Below are 19,730 nucleotides of genomic sequence, written 5' to 3' on the forward strand. Positions count from 1 at the left end.
GATGATGGGCAGATTGCTATTAAATCGTGAAAAGGTTTTGGAGGATGCCTTTTGAACTCTCCCCCCCCCTCGCCCGCCCGCCTCCTGGCACGGCTCCTTGTGCTTTTATTTGTTTTCATTTAATGCCTTTTGTTCCTCTCTTAGCAGCTGACAAAACCAAAATGGTAAAAATGTGTAAAACCAGCTTATTTCAAAAACCAAACTCAAAAGTATCCACATTTCTCATTATCGTCTTCCTATGCAGAATGAACATTCCTTCTCTTCATATCTTGGTTGCAGACAGCAATGCTCAGGTGTTCCCTCCTTAGCTTCCTTCAAGTCTCCCCCCACTCCATATTTTTGTCACTTCTGACATGCTTGACAGCCTGACTAGCTGTGTGAGTGGATGATGATTTCTGTGCAGTATAACCATTCTGGAATGAAAGACATTCCTTTTATTTTTTAGCGTTTTACAACTGGGTTGTAAGGGCACTTTGTGGGATGTGCCTGGGAGGAGAGGAGTGGGGAATAGCAGGGGGAGACCCAATTACAGTGGTTCTGGGTAGGGGGAGGTATGGTGTGGGAGGTGGGGCAGATTAGGCAAGGGGCACACGACACAGGCAGTTAGTGACTGTGCCGTGTGCTAACCCCTCCTCCAACCTGGGGAATTGTGGTTGTCCTATCAGCCAGCCCTTGGGCCTGTTTACTGCTGCTGTTAAATGCCAGGTTGGCCCAGAATAAAATCTCCCTCATCCATGATCTGATTATTATGACAAAGATTTCGGAAAGCTTGCATTATTGCAAGGGCTACTCAAAAATGGACAACCTTTTATCTGCCGAGGGGGTAATTTGTCAGGGGCTGCATGTCAGTGATGGGAAGTGAGATTTCTTTGTATAGAAATTAGAGTTGGAAAGGGACCTCAAGGGTCATGCAGGAATCTCAGCTAAAGCATCCATGACAGATGGTAATCCAACTGTTGCTTAAAAACCTCCAAGGAGAGTCCACCACCTTCTGATGGAGTCTGTTCCTCTTTCAAACAGCTCTTACTGTCAGAATGTTTTTCCTGATATTAAATCAGAATCTCCTTTCTTGTAACTTGAATCCATTGGTACGGGCCCTGCCCTCCAGAACAGGAGAAAGCAAGCTTGCTCCATCCTCCATGTGACAGCTGGGTGACATGGATCATATTCTTGAATTGTGTGTGGCTAATTACGAACGATTGCCTTCCAGATTATGCTCTTTCCTCAAAAGAAATTTTCACTTAACATTTTTGAAAGCTTCTTGCCCCGTTACCGTTCAAATCAATATCATAGCCTAGCTGAGAAACTTGAAGATGATTAATGTAATTTTAAGGTCAAATTGGAATTGGCTGTGTTAAAGGCTGCTCTTAGAGGTAGACAGCAGGAGGATGCAGTTAATTAACTGCGATGGCTTATTAAATTCAAGAGAAATTACTTTTTTTCACGTTTGACAGGAACTTTTATATTATTATTAAACTTCATCCCATTTGCTTGGTTTGGACATAGGACTTAATCACAGCTTAGTGTTATGCACACAAGGTTTGGACACTACCACTTCTCTTCCCTTGTACACCAGGGGACCTTGATGCATCTGAACTTGGGGAGCTCTGGTTGGTTTACAGTCTAGTTAGTTCAAACAAGCCAGGGTTAAAGTGTGTGTTTTAGATTCTGTCTTGTTCACTGTCTGTATCAAATAGGCACAAACTGCTTATGATGGTTGAAGTCTATCAATTCAGGTCGCTGTCAGTATTGGATGGTGTGCTGAGGCTGTGCTGCCCACCTGACCTTCCTCTACCTGAGTTGCTGCTACATATTGGGACATTGAGAGGATGGAGTAAGATGAACGTGCTGGTAGGAGCACCCAGTTAGTTGTATCTGCTGATGCGTTTGCACAGTGCCAACTTTGCAACCACCTTGTCTGTCCCATTCTGTTTCTTACTATGCAGCAGCGACTCAGCCAGAGGGAAGTCAGGTGAGCAGTACAGCCCCAATGTCATCCACTGCTAGCCCCCTATGCCAGAGCTTTCCAAACTGTGTGTTGCGACACGTTAAGTGTGTCGGCTGCAGTGTGTAGGTGTGTTGCGTGAACGCTGGAAAGGGGTTAGTTTAATCTTTGGTTTGCTAGTAAAACTGAATTACTGTGTCGCGAAATGATGCAAGTCTGAAAAGTGTGTCACCAACACGAGAAGTTTGGAAAGCTCTGCTCTGTGCAGATATACTTCCCAGTGCGTGCATGGTAATCAGTCCTGGAGACAATGCGTATACATATACATATATACACAGTGCTTTCTTATAGGCTGTGTTCAGCCTGAGCCTGCCCAGTTTCCACTGAGCCTCTCTTAGAAATAGTATCATCTACATGGGCCAGCAGCAGCTCCCTTGGGTTTCAGACAAATCTGGAGGGCTATAGATTCCCTGCAGATTAAGAGGACAGGAAGGAACCAATCAAGTTTGAGCCTACCATGGTTTTTTCATGGGTGGGGGGAATTGTCCACACATTGCCAATGCACTTCTCGCTTTGGCTTTCAGAAAGCAGTCCTTTTTAAGAGACACCCACCCTCAGTTTTAAGAAACAAGCATCTCTAAATGCGGGTGGAACAAAACAACGCTGCTCAGCCTTTCCTGGAGTAACAAAGCGTCTCGGTGAAACAGAAGATTGTTTTCTGCATAAATATGCTCAGCATGTATATGTTAGCCAAAGTAAATACACTCTTAAGATCCTTCGTGCAGAATTCCCAGGGCAATCAAATCGAAGGCTAACTGCAGATTTCCCTTTTACCTTATGTGGAAGATTTAGACTGCTTACAAAGCAATTTTATGTCAATTATTTTACCAAATCAGCTAATACGCTGATATATTCTTTGCTTAAAGAGTCCATTAAATGCCACAGTGACAAAGTTAATTGCATAGTTACATGCTATGAAATCTCACAATAAAGCCCTTGACTAAAAGACCTTTTATTGCCAGCTGTACCCAAGGCTGTGTGTACTCCGTGCCAAGGAAACTCAAATTGTGCTGTCATAAATTATGCACATTTGCATCTTGTTACTTCGTCTCTTTATTTAGCGTACTCTATCTTGCTTCCAAGGTTCAGATTTTTAGAGAACCTGGAGTCTGTGGCATAGGCTGGTTTGGTAGAGGAGGAAGCGAAGGCATGTTGGGATACAAAATATGGAAACCCTCTCAGTGCATGGGCATTGTGTTGCTCATGTCCCTGTCCCATCTTCCTTCCATGACAAAGCTCAAAATTGAAAATCATGGGCAGCGTGCTGAAAGGGGCTGATGAGAGTTGTAGTCCAGAACACCTGGGGAGCACCAGGTTGGCGATTGCAGTCGCCATCTGGCACTGGAGCTCTTTAAAATTAGCAACTTCTTGCTTGTTTGGGCTGGAGAAGCTTTGTCTTCTGCAACAACACCCCTGTTTTGCTCTTGCATTCATTTGAGAAAACAAATTCTCTCAGAATCTCCATTTCCAGGTATGCCATTGTACAGTCTCTGGAAGAAGGATAATGAGGAAGTGTGAAGTAGTGCGATTTTTCTGAATTAATGATGTGACACCATTCAGGTGTGCTTTAATACCTGTCTGGCACATACGCAAGCTGAACTTAATTCGAAAAGGCATACATTTGCATTTGGGACAGTATAGATAATTATTCTCCCTGCCTGTTGTTTTCCATAATTCACAATTTGCATTTGTCAGCTCCACAGTGTAATAAGCTAAAAACCTAGCAGGCCGCCTTTGTCAAACTAATAGCAGTTGTACAGCAATTCAAACTATTCAATTAAACCCTTCTTGGCAATGTCCTCCCATGTATTTCATCCGCATGCCACCATCCATACTCACTTTCATCTAGCTTTCCTGGTTGCATCATGCAGTTCTCCCCTTATCCTTGGGGGGCGCCTGCTCCATGAAACCTCTTGAGACCTACCATCTTGCCTACTATGTAAGATTATGAACCACAGTGGGGGAGATTGGGGGCCAAGGGTGTGTGGGATATCTATGAGGGCCTAGGGGAGCGGCACTTGCTGGAGTTACCCCTGTTGTCTTCCCGCACTGTGAACCTTCACATCTTCAGGCGAATTCTTCTGCGTGTGTGTGTGTGTGTGTGTGTGTCACAGTTCCGCTCATTTTGCGAGTGGAAATGAACTTGTCAGCATTAACTGGCACTACATATAGCTTGCAGCTTTTCATCTCATCATAGAATGTTGCCCTTTCCTTCATCAAAAGTACTTTCCACAACTTCGAAAGCAAAGGTTTCTGAGTGTTGTGGGGCAGAAAGAAACATTTTGTTAATGTCAGCAAAATAATGTTCTTAGTTCAGCGTCAAAGCGCATACCTGCCCTTGGTAAACGCTTTTCTTCTTCTGGAGGCACAACTCTTTAAAAAAAGAAAGAAAAAGAAGATGCAACATCAAAACAGCTACTTCATATTTTTTCTCCCAGCCTCTTTTACGTCACAAGTACTGGAAACACAGACCCCAAAACAGATTTTTCTGCAGTATTATCCCTCACAGAGGCTGTTCTGTGTAAGTGTGGAGCAGATGAAAGAACCATTACCAAGGTAAAACATCGGTCCAGCACATCCACTGCCTCACCTGCAGATGTAAAGGAAAAGTAGAGCTGTGTGTCGTCAGCATATCGCTGACATTGTACTCCAAAACTCCAGATGAAACCACTCGGCAGTTTCATGTAGATGTTAAATAGCATAAGGCAGTGGTTTTCAACCAGTGTGCCATGGCACTCTAGGGCGCCTTGAATGATGGTTAGGGGTGCCGCAGGCAACAATGGCCTCTGTCTCTCACTCTCCTTCCCTCCCTTCCTCTGATGCCCTCTTGCATCTCTGCCTCCCAAAGGTTTGCACCAATTGAAACCCCAATTGAAATGGATCTTGGAGAATCAGTTTCCTCCAAGAGCACCCAGGTCTGGTCCATAAGCACCCACCCAAGAACCTTGCCCAAGAAGGGGAGATGAGCAACTGGCCAGTAGTTACTTAAGTTTTTTGAGTCCATGGAGGATTTCTTTTACCCCTGCCTCCTTCAAGCAGGTAGGAACCACCGCCTCTTGTAAGGAGGCATTGATCACCTCCCTAGCCCAGCCAGCTGTCCCCTCCCTGCAAGTTTTTTTCAGCCATGAGGGGCAAGAGCGCAAGTGGTTGTCCTAACCAATCGAAGCACCTTGTCCACATCAAGCCTTACCAACTGAAACTCATCCAACACAGCAGGACTCTGTTCTTGTTGTTTAGTCGTGTCTGTCTCTTCATGGACCAGAGCACGCCAAGCACTCCTGTCTTCCACTGCCTCCCGCAGTTTGGTCAAACTCATGCTGGTAGCTTCGAGAACACTGTCCAACCATCTCGTCCTCTGTCGTCCCCTTCTCCTTGTGCCCTCAATCTTTCCCAACATCAGGGTCTTTTCCAGGGAGTCTTCTCTTCTCATGAGGTGGCCAAAGTATTGGAGCCTCAGCTTCAAGATCTTTCCTTCCAGTGAGCACTCAGGGCTGATTTCCTTCAGAATGGAGAGGTTTGATCTTCTTGCAGTCCATGGGACTCTCAAGAGTCTCCTGCAGCACCAGAATTCAAGGATGTAAAGTGCAGTAGATGCTGAAATGGTCCTGGAACAGTTGAAATAAGCCCCTGGCTCCCTGCTCACCTGTTTCTGGAAGGCAACAGAGTCTCTTCCAAAACGTTCAAAATGGAATCAATATTGCCATTGCTGGAGACCTGGATGAAATCTGAATCAGTTTTAAGCCCTCCCTGCCGAATTGCCTCCGGCTGCCTGTTTTCCTAATGTTAGAGGTAGTTATTGAAAGTGGCAGGTTAAAAATTGGATTCCAGAGGGCAAGATATGATTGACTATGTAATTTTCATTAAAGCCCACAAGGAAATGTATATTCATGCCTTCATTTCTCTTTGCCCCTTTATTCTGGATGGATATCCATTTCTTGCTTACTAAGATGGAAGCAATAGAACAGGAAATAAGGAACAATTTTCTCTCCTTGTTTAATTTCATTGCTCTTGGCCTAGGGGCATGCTATGCATCTATTTCAAATGATTCCAGCAAAAAAGGGCTTGGCATGCAAGATACCTGAGCTAAGTTTGTTTGGTACCTTGTAGTGCTAAATTCTTCTTCGTCTTTCTTATTCTCAGTTTTACTTTGAATATTATGTATTATGTTTGTAAGAAACTTTAAAAGAGTGGACAATTTCCAGGCCATACAGGTGTCCCATATCACAAACTTTTCTTCACATTTCAGTAGTGGAGCTGCTACTTGAATGTGGAGGCAGTTTTCACTGCCTCTGTATTGTCTTAGAGGGGTTCTTTTGGCAACAGAGGGCTGCTTGACAAAGTTATGAAACTTTACTCTGAAGGCGATTCAGATGTGTGCACATCAGGCAGTCTTCAACACCTTTGGAAGCTGTGTCCAGTTGTGAAATCCCTAACCCAAACATATAAGACGTGGCAATCGATTCTTGGTTTACGTATTAATTATTTTATGTTAAATGCAGCATCTGAAGATATATTCAGAATTCCTTTTCCCCAACAAGGTTCACTAAAGGCTGAGCCTGAGCATCTTCTGAAAGCAATGTAGCTTCTTGTTTTATGGGTTGGGCATCAGCTGGTGGGAATAAATGTGAGGTGATTTAGACTTATTTTTGCTGCAGTTTCTAAATGTATTTGTGGGAGGGGGTTATTGGTTTGTGTTTGTTTTTGTCTTATTATGCATTTTGTGTTCTCAACTTGTATTTTTATATTGTGAACCACTGTGTGATCTTTGGATGAAGGGTGGTATAAAAATTGAATAAATTAATTAATACAACAACAACACGTGTGCTCTTTGTAGCACAGATGTGCCTTTTGGTTGGTGGCAGTGGCATATTTTCATCCTTTTACTGGAATCCCTCTTTGCTAAAAGTTAACCATGCTGCCTTTCTTCTGCTCTTCTTTTATAGAGTACATCGAATTCAAAGCCGAAGAAGAAAATAACTAAAACAAAGGAAGCTAAAAAAGTATTGAAGAGAAAATTTAAAGTAAACACAAAAATTGTGTTTACTGAAGATGGAGAGGTAAGATCTAAGAAAACTGGCTGGCTTATGCTGAGAAGTGTGTGTGTGTGTGTGTGTGTGTGTGTGTGTTGGTGTTGGGCCTAGAACACAAGCTTTCAAATTTTCAAATTTTGGCACACACTTCCCACATTGGGGTGTGCCAATAAATTATGAAGTGGCTTTGGTATACTGAGACCTTGCAAAGGATTTTTGTCATATTCAGTTGATGCTGTCCTGGCCGATTAGAATTCCACCAGTACTCCCTGCACACTGTAGGGAAGATGGATAATGGTTGTCAGGCTCTTTTTCAGATATATTTGTCATTAGTGATCTTACTCTTGTTGAACACCCCCAAAGAAGTTCCCAAGAGGAACCCCAGAGTTTATCACGGTTTGAAAACTACCAGTTAAGCAAAAAATATCCATTGTTCTTCATAAGCCTGAGCACCACTGTGTTTTCACTGAAAATATAAAAATGATCTCCTAGTCTTCATTATCAGGCACTTAGATGTGTGATTTGCAAAATGCTAATTACCAGGAATGTGCTTTTGGGGGGTCTGCAAAACCACAATAAAACTAAGAGGAAGAAATACTTTTCCATGGCCTTTTCCATAGCAGCTAGTGACAATTGTCAGTTTCAATTCCTTCTGCAATCTAATGTGACTGTACAGTAACTTGTAGGGTGGAAGGAAAGAGGAAGTGTTGCTAGGTGTGCATGCTCCTTACCAGTGAAATAGTGGTTATTTACAGTATGGTTTAGGGATGCGGGTAGCGCTGTGGGTTAAACCACAGAGCCTAGGGCTTGCCGATCAGAAGGTTGGCGGTTTGAATCCCCGTGACGGGGTGAGCTCTCGTTGCTCGGTCCCTGATCCTGCCAACCTAGCAGTTCGAAAGCAGGTCAAAGTGCAAGTAGATAAATAGGTACCGCTCCGGCGGGAAGGTAAACGGTGTTTCTGTGCGCTGCTCTGGTTCGCCAGAAGCGGCTTAGTCGTGCTGGCCACATGACCTGGAAGCTCCCTCGGCCAATAAAGCGAGATGAGCACCGCAACCCCAGAGTCGGTCACGACTGGACCTAATGGTCAGGGGTCCCTTTACCTTTTTACAGTATGGTTTGGAACAGAGACCCACCTCTCCCTTCCATCATGCAACAACTTTTGACCCCCTTCTATAGTCTCAAGGGCACAATAGGCCAAATGCAGTCTTTGAGACTGCACTGACCGATGGATTATCACTGTGGCCATGTTTGTGGTACTGAATTTCTATGGAAATGCATCGCAAGCAGATTACAATGGCCCATGATTTCTTGCCTGAAAACGAAGCATTTAGTTTGGCTGCACAGAAGGCTACGACAAACGCTCTGATTAAGCTGAAGTCGTAATGCTGTGCTTCTTAAAATAAATACAGCGCATTGCTGTTTCAAAGGCTAATTTGAAACTGCAGACGATGGATAAGCGAGTATAGTAGCTTGATAAAAAGTTGCCAAGGTTTTTCCCCTTCTTTTTAGGAAGCCCTATAATGTGTTTCTGTGGCAGCCATGGATGCTGAACTGTCAGTTTCTATAATTAGGTCGATGTATTAAGAGTGGTTTTTATGAATTTGTGTGAGGGATGATCGTGTTGGATGTGGCGCTGCGTTCAGAATGTGAAGTAGCAATATGGGCTTTGGTGATATATTCTGAGCTGATCTCAGAGGGAGAGAAATAGGAAAACAAGACTTTAAAGACACAAGGGTGGCCTTTGCAGAAGCCTCTGCATTTGACAATATCCGTTTGTATAATACTTGTATAACTCAACACATACTTTAGACAACACATACAGTATGCAGCACCTAGTTGTTGTAGGTGCTTAGGAAGTACATTATGAGAAATCTTAGGTCCATGTGTGCATTTCTGCGTGCCAGCTCAGTGCATGCTGCATTGCAGATCCTGCACTGAGGAGAGGGCTGGACTAGCTGATTTTCAATGACTCTTCCAGGTCTATAATCCTGTCGTTCCAATGTGCCTGAGACCTTCCATTCACCATTGCACATCCATTGGTTCTTCCTTCCCCGCTCTCTCTCCATGCAGCAGACCTTGAGACTTTTTGGTTCTCCAAACACACTAACTCCCCATTTCCCAATAATTCCAAGAAGCTCATCATCCTGCTGTGCCACTTTGCCATCCTTCCACGCTGCAAAATCCTTTTATTTGGATCCCAAACGCCTTGCTGCTGCCCTCTATCTTTCTTTTCACTTAATTTCAAATGTTAGCTTAGGGTGCTTGCTTTTCCTTGAAGCAGCTCTTTTCAGTTCTGTGTAAGATTTTAAGTTACACGGTTGTTGCCTTCAAATAAAACATTGTGACAACTAATTATTTGCAAGTAAATGTTCAATTACATTGAACTGAATTTACTAGTGGGACCCGCAACAAACTTGCAGTATGGTGTGCTCCTGTCCATTGTTATCATTGGGCAGACATACTCTATTCCACTGTCCCAACTATCTAGGTTGTTTTTTTTGGGGGGGAGGCATTTGGTCTTTATTTTGTGGTCATTGAGGACACTCAGTGCTCACAGGGCTATTTTCAGGGTCCCACGGGATAGATTTCCTAATTTTTTTATTATTATTTTTTTGTACTTCTGCAGACCTTGGGGTTACTCCAGCTTGACACCTCTCTTGCTGTGTTGACACCTCTCTTGTTGTGTTGTGGCTGTTCCTGTTTTGGCTACATAAGTGACAGCACTTCAAGTCATGTACTTCAAGTCTGATTCAAGTCTTGAATCAGAATTAGAATGTAGGGTGATGCAATGATATTTTTCATTGTTCTTTTTAAATCCAGCTAATTCAGCAGTGGCCACCCGCACAAAAATCTGTTCACGACGAAGCAGAAGATGACGACGACAGTGGTGGAATCAGTCTCAACAAAGCAAAAGAGAGGCTGGAGGAAGAGGACAAATTTGACAAAGAAGAATATAGGAAGAAGATTAAAGAAAAACACAGGGTAAGTTGATTTCCTTCCATTTGCCAGAATATTGGAGACAAAACACTGTGAAATGCTGACATGTGTACCCTGGGGAATGAAGGGTTTTGCATAACATTTAGCCAATCCAAAACATTTGGGTTTTTTCAGCATTTTATAGAATTTGGATGATGTTTTCCTGTGCTTCTCCACTGTATGAACTGGGGAGATGAGGCAGTAGAAGTGGACAACATGACTGCCTCTCACATCACCATTGCTATTCTCTGCGGACAGGCAACCGTGGCTGACAAGTGACTGTGTTGGCCAGCCGCTCCCATGTGACCTTCTAGCTTCAATTATTACAAGTGACATGGAAGCCAGTATGCAACCAAACCACGCTGGTTAGTTGCCTATTTCAGAAATAAGGAAACTGTGTCCCCTCCAGTTGTCATTGAGCTACAACTCCCATATCCATACTGGCTGAGGCTGAGGAGAGTTGTAGTCCAACAAATTCTAGAGAGCCAAAGTTTCCTCGTTCCATATTGTGACAATGTTAAATTTTGGTTTCTTGATGCTCATAGGCAGAAAGCAGGGCAATGTTTGAAGGGTCATTATAGCAGAGGACATGATATTGTAAACCACCAAGAAGAGACCACTAGAGAGTCCTGTATCAATGAGGCCTTCGGCATAATACATTTTATTTAAATGCCTACATTTTTCATAGATGTGATTGAAACTCTAATGAATTATTCAGGAAGTGTCATAGCTATAATGTGATTGATTTCAGCTATAATGTAAAGCTTTAATGTCGGTACTTTAAACTCCCTTTTTGGCATTAAAAAAAAAAGTAAATTGCAGGCCATAAAAATGCAAAGATTGTTTCTGGGCCATTTATTTGTCATAAACCAGAGCTGAAAGTTTGTGAACTTGACAGCAGAGAATAGTTACAAAGGTTACTCTATCTCTATAATGCTCATTGATCATTCTCCTCATTATTGTTATTTATAGCATTTCTGTTGATAGGGCCTAAAAATCTATAACAGGTCAGAGCACTGTTCTAGATAGACAAGAAGAAATAATCCCTGCTTCAAAGAATCTAAGGAACTATTAAAAGTTTACTGAAAGGTTCCTGACAAGGAGAGGCTGAAGAGATGGTAGCAGAATGTTATATTATTTGGCAGTGGGTGGAAATAGCATGCCTACTTTTGTCTTCTGTAATTAGCCAGGAACATCAGCTGTAATTTAACATTGCATGTTGGTGTTGTGCATGTGGGGCTTAATGCTAATACAGTATATCATCTTTTTTTTTGCCCAAGCTAGCCCCACACTCCAAGCTCTTGAACGGCAGAGTTAACAGTGTTCTGGCCCTCATCCCTTTTGATTCCTACTTCCTATGTGCAGTCTCTGGGCAGCCCCACATACAGATTTTCACCTGCACGGAAGGGGTTTCTGAATGCTCTAGAACTGGGATGGAGAACTTGACACCCTCAGTCTGTTTTTACGTGGCCACAGCAGCACCTGGGTCTGCAGAGGCTGCAAGCCCACTCCACGGCCGTTCTGGAAAATGCTTCCTGTGGTGTGCGCATGTGTGTGAAGGCTGGGGAACAGAGAGAGTGTTAAGCAATCCTGCAAGCCCCACCCACTTCCAGCTCTTGGTTGGGTTTGGCTCTGTCCACCGACAGCAGCAGACCATGATAGACTTTTCCTGTGGGTCATCAGTCCATCCTAAGGGGGTGAGGGGAAGGTTCACCACTCCTGTTCTAGAGCTGTAGTCCAGAAATTGCTGCTCACCCCATTCCTTCTGGTGAGATGACTCCTTCTGTATATATGGACTTCTTCAAACCACCATGTTGCAAACAGCAAGTGGAGCCATCTCTGTAGAAAAATTCTGTTTCCATAATCTTCCATCATTTCCTTTTCCTTCTCCTCAAGGTCTCATCCACTCATGGAACATTCCTAGTTTTGATTTTCCTTGCTTCCTCATTTATTTTACTCACATCTTTCTGCTTGCCTCTGCTCCCTAAGTAGCCATGGGCCAGGGTTGGGATCCTTGTTGATTACAGTTTTATCATATCAGGAGCCAGGCTCCTCCTTGCACTCTCTCCCCAAAATGGATTTACCCTCTCCCACAGTGTACCTTTATAGAAATGTATGATGAGATCACCTCATTTTATGTTCCTTCTCCCCTCTGTCCCTGTAGGGGCAGTCAGTAATGTGGGGTGGAAGTGGGAAAACTGAGAATGTGATGGTGGCCTATCTCCATAACTATACATTAGAGGAACAGGAGGAGAATTTGACATCAAGTTGCCATTCTTGGCAGCAACCCCATGCCTTGCTGTCTAGAATCCTGGTAATCTCTGCTGGCAGAGATTGTGTGCCCTTTATAGGTGAACAATATCTCCCATCATCTCTGACCGTTGATCATTAGAGTTGATGGGAGTTGAAGTCCAGGCACATCTAGAGGACACCATTTTGGTTGCCTCTGCTGTTGGATCTTAGTACCTCCACATGTCTTTCTCCCTTTACCTGCAGATTGCTCTGTAATTGGGTGGGGGCTTATGACACATTTCCCTGGGACTTAGTGATCACTTTCTCAGAAGCAAGTTCCTTGGACTTTTGTTAGACTCCCAGGTACATATGTAAGATTTCATAATGAATCACAAAATTGCTTAGCAGAATTGTCAGATGGGAACATGAAAATGCAGCCCACAAGTTCTCCAGAAGGAATACTTCTGCATCTCTTTGAAACAGAAGGAAATTGTCTGATCTGTATGTAAAAGCCGCAATTATACAGGAATCCTCAAATGCAGTATAAAAATTGCAGTCGTATTCTAAATCAAGAGTCTCTTAGATTCTTTTGTCAATACTCCTGCTAATACTATTTCATTACCGTTTCAAGTTCCTTTCATTTCATGAAGGATAATGAAGTCCATTGTATAAAAATAAATACCCTTTGAATCCAATAATAAGGGTGCTAATAAATTTGATATTTGTTTTTTTTAAAAAATGCTTTTCATTGTGAAGAATGTACTATAAAACTATTCTTCCAATGTAACTATTAGCTGATTTTATTTTTTTAAATAAATGTCAGATTAATGTGGGTTGTTCACTTACACATTTTTAAAAGTCTGAAGGAGTGACTGATAAAGTATTTTGTAACTTGGCAATAAAAGTACAAAAACCTAATTTTCAGAGTTCATGAATTTGTCAGTGAACTGGTTCATTGATTTATAATACTGCAATCATTCACCTCACACTTCTTCATTACCTCTTATCCTTGGAATTTAAATGCTTTACTTGCATTTTCAAATTTTGAATGAATTTGGAGTTTGTATTTTAATGAATTATATTGTTCTCGGAGTCCCCGTGCTTGGAAAACTTCATAATTGGCCCATTTTCCATACCACAGCTACATGCATAAAGCTATGATAATCTGAACAAACTAATACTTGACATACAAAAATGATAGAAATTAAGAGAAAGTTACACTGTGTAGGAGACATTCAAGTGTGTGCAATAGAAATCCTTCAAAATTGTCCCTAAATAGTAGCTGTTAAACAGAAAGGAGTCAAATACTGAATTTCCTGGTTTTATACCTGCTGTGGGTTAAACCACAGAGCCTAGGACTTGCCGATCAGAAGGTCAGCGGTTCGAATCCCCGTGACGGGGTGAGCTCCCGTTGCTCGGTCCATGCTCCTGCTAACCTAGCAGTTCGAAAGCATGTCAAAGTGCAAGTAGATAAATAGGTACCACTCCAGTGGGAAGGTAAACGGCGTTTCCGTGCGCTGCTCTGGTTTGCCAGAAGCGGCTTAGTCATGCTGGCCACATGACCCAGAAGCTTTACGCCGGCTCCCTCAGCCAATACAGCGAGATGAGTGCCGCAACCCCGGAGTCGGCCACGACTGGACCTAATGGTCAGGGGTCCCTTTACCTTTATATAAAGTTGGAAAAAAAGAAGCAGCTCTTTTACCAAGCTCTGAAGAGAAGGAAAATGAAACTTGTATGCAAATCTGATGTCTCAAATTACTTAACCTTGAAAGAAGAGTTAATAGATTTGACTTGGGTACTTAAAATTATGAAGAGCATAATAAAACGCAGATCGATCTTGCTTTCTGTACTTTCACAGCATTCAAACAAGAGGGAGCTGAAAGTTAATGGCAAATGCCTTGTATCAAAAGGGAAGGATGAAACCCAGCAAGACACTCTCTGCAGTGGGGGGTGGTTAACTTTAATGTTATGCAGTTGTACGTTTTACAACACTCTTACCAGGCTTACCAACAACAGGAATGGTTTTTAAAAGATTAACGGTATATATGATACCTTTCTAAGTGCCCAGAGGACTTTGCACATATCTCATTAATCCTTACAACAACCTTGCAAAGTAGGTTAGTGTTAATTCCCCATTATTGCAGATGGGGAGTGAGAGGCTGCAATTTGATGGCAGAGGTGAAATTTGAGCGGAGTTGCTTTGCGGTTCTAACGCAGGTTTCTTATGCAGGTAGTATGTACCATTCTGATCCCACCCTAATGTTGGTGGATCCCCTGAAGGCAGAAATGTTCCTCATTTAAAGTAGGTAAAGGTACAGTGGTGCCCCGCAAGACAAACGCCTCGCAAGACGGAAAACCCGCTAGACGAAAGGGTTTTCCGTTTTGGAGGCGCTTCGCAAAACGAATTTCCCTATGGGCTTCCTTCGCAAGACGAAATCTCCGGGACAGCGGGGAAGCGCAGCGTGTCTTCCCCACTGTCCTCGGACCTCCTCCGAAGCCTGACGGCGGGGCAGGGACACCTCCTCCCGCCACCCAGCTTCGGAAGGCTGCACCGAAGCCGGGCGGCGGGGCGGGAACACCTCTCCCCGCCCGGCTTCGGAACGATGCTCTTCTGAAGGCGGGCGGGGGGCGAAAGTCTTTGTCCCCCCTGCCTGCCTTCCCAGGGGCTTTTAAATCGCCCCGGACAGCGGAGAAGTCCTCCGCTGTCCCGGGGCGATTTTAAAATGCCGCCCGCCAGCATTTTAAGATCGCCCCGGACAGCGGAGAAGTCCTCCGCTGTCCCGGGGTTTTTTAAAATGCTGGGGGTGGGAAGAAAAGCCCTTGCCCCCCCCCAGCCTTCAGAAGAGGTCGGGGGACAGACTGTCCCCGGACCTGGTCTGAAGGCGGTTTCCATAGGAACGCATTAATTGATTTTCAATGCATTCCTATGGGAAACTGTGCATCGCAAGACAAAAAACTCGCAAGACGAAGAGACTTGCGGAACGAATTAATTTCGTCTTGCGAGGCACCACTGTAAAGGTATAGTTAAATTGGGGGGAGTGAGATTTTCCTTCTGAATCATTGGAAGCTTTTCTATAGAAGATATTAGAATTGCTTTGGCAACCACTTGCTTCTAAATTACTCCCTTAGAACTTAAAATGGTCCGATAGTTCGGTGGATTTTTCTCTTAGTCTCCTTTAAGCATTTGACTGATTTGGATATAAATTCAAACTGGGATTAATTAAAAACAAACACTTTTACTCAACAAGAACTTGCAAAAATCACTGTTTTGGAAGATCTGTCTTTAAACAGTATATAGCATATAAAGTGATAATGTACAGCTGCATTCTCCTTCTTGGGATCTTCCAGACATTTTGGACTATGACTCCTATCACCCTTAGCCAGGATGGCCAATAGTCACAGGTGAGTTCTGGTCCAAAAAATCTGGAGGACATGAGGTTGTGGGTGGCTGGCATGCAGTGATGCAAGGATATATGTTTGGCTGAAAAATGCAGCAGTCCTACATGCACTTACTTTGGAGTAGTAGGCCCCATTAGACATAGCTGAACTTAATTCTTCTGAGTAAGTTGGCCAAAAAAAACAGTTGCAGCTCTTGCATACTAATGGGTGCAAAATGCTCAGAGCAGAACTTTCGCGCTGTTGTTCATTATTGCAGTAAATAGAATAACTTCCTTCAAAACTGTCAAGATGTCTTCCCCCCCCCCCAAAACAATGCAGGAGCAGCTGTAATTTTCATCTCCTCATGCACATATTCATAATCTGCAATACTTTTCACCCACTTACTCTGGGTATTTCTTCCTCTGTCGTCTTAAGGTCCCGTCCCCCCTGCTTTTGACAGTGCCCCAAATGTGACACCTTGGCAGGCATATTAAAATACTTAGGAAGTACAGTATTGTCTTCAAAGTATTGACTGTCAAGAGTCTGGAGGTTTATCTGAATCCCACTTGCCTGTAGAGTTTTGACATTATGATAAATGTCCCAACCTACAACAGCCTTTCGGTGAATAAATCTAATACTCTTTATTTAGGAGGAGACTTTGGCCTTTTCTCCCCGTCCCCTTTATGACAAGAAAATTAAACACATTTTAAAAGTAATACTGTTCCCCCACACGAACAGACCTTATTTCACACAGAGATTTTTAAGATTCTCCCCTCCCTCTTTTTAATGGAAAGCTAAGGTTGAGAAATCTGTAGGCTGCCTAATTTGCAGGTACGGTCTGACAAATATCCCCAGGCAAACAGTAAGGTCATGTATTAATTATGATTAGAAAATTACATTTTCCCTCTCTTCAAATAGTGAAAATTTACTATGTGCATACAGGAGAACATTTATTTTTTTAAAAATTCAGTGGACGGGTAATTAATTTTGCAGCGCAAACATCCACCAATTTGCCCTTAGGCTACGACGTCTACATATAATGAAAAAGGTTCTGCAAGTCATTCCCCATGTGAGTTGATACAGAGCTAGTTATGTAATGTGTGAAAGTCACTCTAGAGAATGCTGCTGCTGAAATGCTCAGCCAATTCAGTGCAGAATGTTACTCAGAGAAGGAAAGGTGGACCTGGAAGCAGTAACTTGTTCCCTGTAGTACCTCTATAATCTCCACGCCCTGCAATTACAATGCCTGCTAGTTTGGATTTGTGGAACTCATTCTTAGGCAAAATGCTATGCCATTCTGATCATGGAATCAGCACCTGTGTTTGTATATATGTAGAATCCAAGCTTAAACTTTCAGATCCAAGGCTGGATTCTAGCCTATCCAACTGCACTGGCTACCAACTAGTTTCTGGACCCAATTCAAAGTGCTGGTTTTGACCTATAAAGCCTTAAACATCTCAGGACTGCAATACCTAAAGTGCCACCTCTTTCTATATGAACCTACCGGACCCTGAGAACATCTTCTGAGGTCCTTTTTTGTGTGCCTCCTCCTCGAGAGGTCCGGAGGGTGGCAACACGAGAACGGGCCTTATCTGCAGTGGCTCCCCATTTGTAGAATGCTCTCCCCAGGGAGGTTTGCCTGGTGCCTTCATTATATACCTTTAGGCCCCAGGCAAAAATGTTCCTCTTTGGCTGATTGTCATCCAATGCTCTTTTAAAATGTGTTTCTTTTGGGGGGGGTGTTATTCGGTTTCCCCCCTGTTTTTATTTTAATTATGTATTCTGTTTTTTATATTGTGATTTTATCCTGTGATAACATGCTAAGGCCTTACCGACCTGTTCATGCCCATCAGGATATTGGAGTGCTTTACAGTTAGTTGCTGCTTTGAATCTTTCCTCAAAACCGACCTTCATTTGGCACTGCCACAATTTCACCTATGTCGCACTGATGCTGCTTCACATTTGTCTTGCCGGTCTTACTTGGCTCACGGCCAGAAATTTCACAGTCTTCTGCCATATTCATGTTCTGTTAAGTACCTAGCTAACATTTTAGCTGTAGAGAAATATCTAGTTCAGCTGTTTGGCTGGGCTTCCCTGATTTTGAGCTGAGCGGTTTCTTCTTAATAGTCATAGGAACGAAGCAACTTCTTGGTGGCTAATTACTTGTCATCAATTGAGAAGACATCAGTCTGATTACAGCCTTTAAAAGCAAAATATAATACCTGGCCCAAAAAAAGAGCAGTGTGGGTTTAGAAGCCACCTCCTTGCTTTTGCTGTTTGGCCAGGGTGGGTTTTGGTGCAATGTTGTCATGTGTTGTGTGCTCATTGAAGGCCCAGAACGAATGCAAATGTGAACATGGAAGAAGTGATCCGTGGGGAGGCCCCTCATGGAAAAGAGTTGATGGCCCAAGCTAGGGGGGATCAGTAGTTCCTGGTTCCCCAGAAAGGCAGGAGAGAGAGACAGAGAGAAGGGCTGCATTATACACACAGTCTATTGAGGGTTACGGACTTACAATGGGGACGGCTGTGTAAATGAAAACAGGCATAGCTTGTGGTGAGTAAAGGGTAAGTTGTGAATGAGGTAAAAAAGAGCTTTCAAGAATGAGCAGAAGTGACAGAGATTACCCATCACACCAATCCATTTTACTGAGAGGACATTTCATTAGTTGCAATACAATACAATTGGGGGGGATATGATTTGGGTTACTTTTTGGAAATTGTGAAACATAACAAGATTTTAATAACCAACCGAAAATGTGGTGTTTATAAAATTTACTGTTTGCATTTTGACATTGTTACATATTTGCAACGTGCATGCAATGCCCCCCAAAATGAATTACCTTACAGGGACTTTGTTGTTGTTGCTTTTTTCCATTAGAGATGTGTAACACATATGAAAAGTAGAACTGCATATTAGAGGACATTAGCATGCCTGGCGGTGTTTCAGAATAAAACACAGTGCTTCCCTTTAAGGCACAATAGCTCTATTTTTCAAGCGTACAAGTCATTTGATTTTAATCACCAATTCTTTCCATGTAAATGGCTTATGGTGAAGCAAAAGCAAATGATACAATCTCATATTCTTAATGTGAAATATGGACATGCAGCCTCCCAGAAAGCACTGCCTCTTGAATAAGTTATGACGGTTTAGCAAAATCTGAAAATCTGAGTGATATCGAGCATTGTGAAAGCCTGCAGATAAAAGCCCAGTCGTAAAATAAGAGCTACCCATTGAAGCAAAAATAGTATGATTATGATTTGTGTGTTTCTTCATTGTTTCTCCCCCATTTTTGTTTCTGGCACGGCACAGCTCTGATTTCCACTTAGAAGCTTCTGCATAGCTTCCATCACACAAATTGCAGTTTCAGTTGCTTGGAGTCCAATCTTGCCGAGGCGGATTTCATGGGTGCTCCCTTGAATAAGGAAGCTAAATAAAAGAAAGCCATGCTATTTTCTGTTTTGGAGCGTTACTCATTCTTTACCTTTTGTCCCACAAATTACATCCGTCTCACACGAACAGGGACCTGGTGGCAGTGCCTGTCCTTGCATAAACCTTTCCTCTGAAATTCCACTTGCTATAAGTTTATTCAAAAAGCCTTCTACTCCCTTACAAGCAGGCGCATAACCAGATTTCTATTAAGCCTGTATCATCCCTTTGTGTCTCCCAATCTTTTCCCCCTATAAATTATTCCATATATTATGTTGCCATCTGTCCTCCTATCTAATACATTGCCCTGGTTCTGCATGTGTTGCTACCACTCTTCCATGAAATGCGATTCCATCTGCCTCCCGCCCCCCCAACTCCCATTCCCTATCAACCATCTTCTCTGGCTAGTATTGCATCTTGATGGATAAAATCTACAAGGGGCTGCTGCTTTGTAACTTCCACGCAGTTCATTGGGATCTGCACCTGATTCCCTTGGAAGCCCTATTAAAACGGAGTGAGCTTGCAGAGGAGCAATGCCTGGTGACTTGCACCCTGCCATTTCCATATGACTCAATTATATTTGGTTGACATGAAATGGGAGACAAATGAGTGTCGCCAAAATAGCAAAGGGTAACAAAATAACCTGGTGCCTAGAGGAATCTTTCCTCTGTTGAATTTTTCA

General features: G+C 43.0%; 1 protein-coding gene across 1 annotated transcript in view; it reads left to right on the top strand.

Moving 5' to 3' along the window:
* The window catches only part of DDX10 (DEAD-box helicase 10), a 171,635-nt gene that overhangs the window by 94,527 nt on the left and 57,378 nt on the right, over positions 1 to 19,730 (top strand). Inside the window, exons 14-15 of the mRNA XM_028726235.2 lie at positions 6,949 to 7,062; positions 9,856 to 10,017. Of these exons, the coding sequence (XP_028582068.2) occupies positions 6,949 to 7,062; positions 9,856 to 10,017 (276 nt within the window). The remainder of the gene's footprint in view (positions 1 to 6,948; positions 7,063 to 9,855; positions 10,018 to 19,730) is intronic.

The sequence above is a fragment of the Podarcis muralis genome, chromosome 4, assembly GCF_964188315.1.
Source record: "Podarcis muralis chromosome 4, rPodMur119.hap1.1, whole genome shotgun sequence".
Lineage (NCBI taxonomy): Eukaryota > Metazoa > Chordata > Lepidosauria > Squamata > Lacertidae > Podarcis > Podarcis muralis.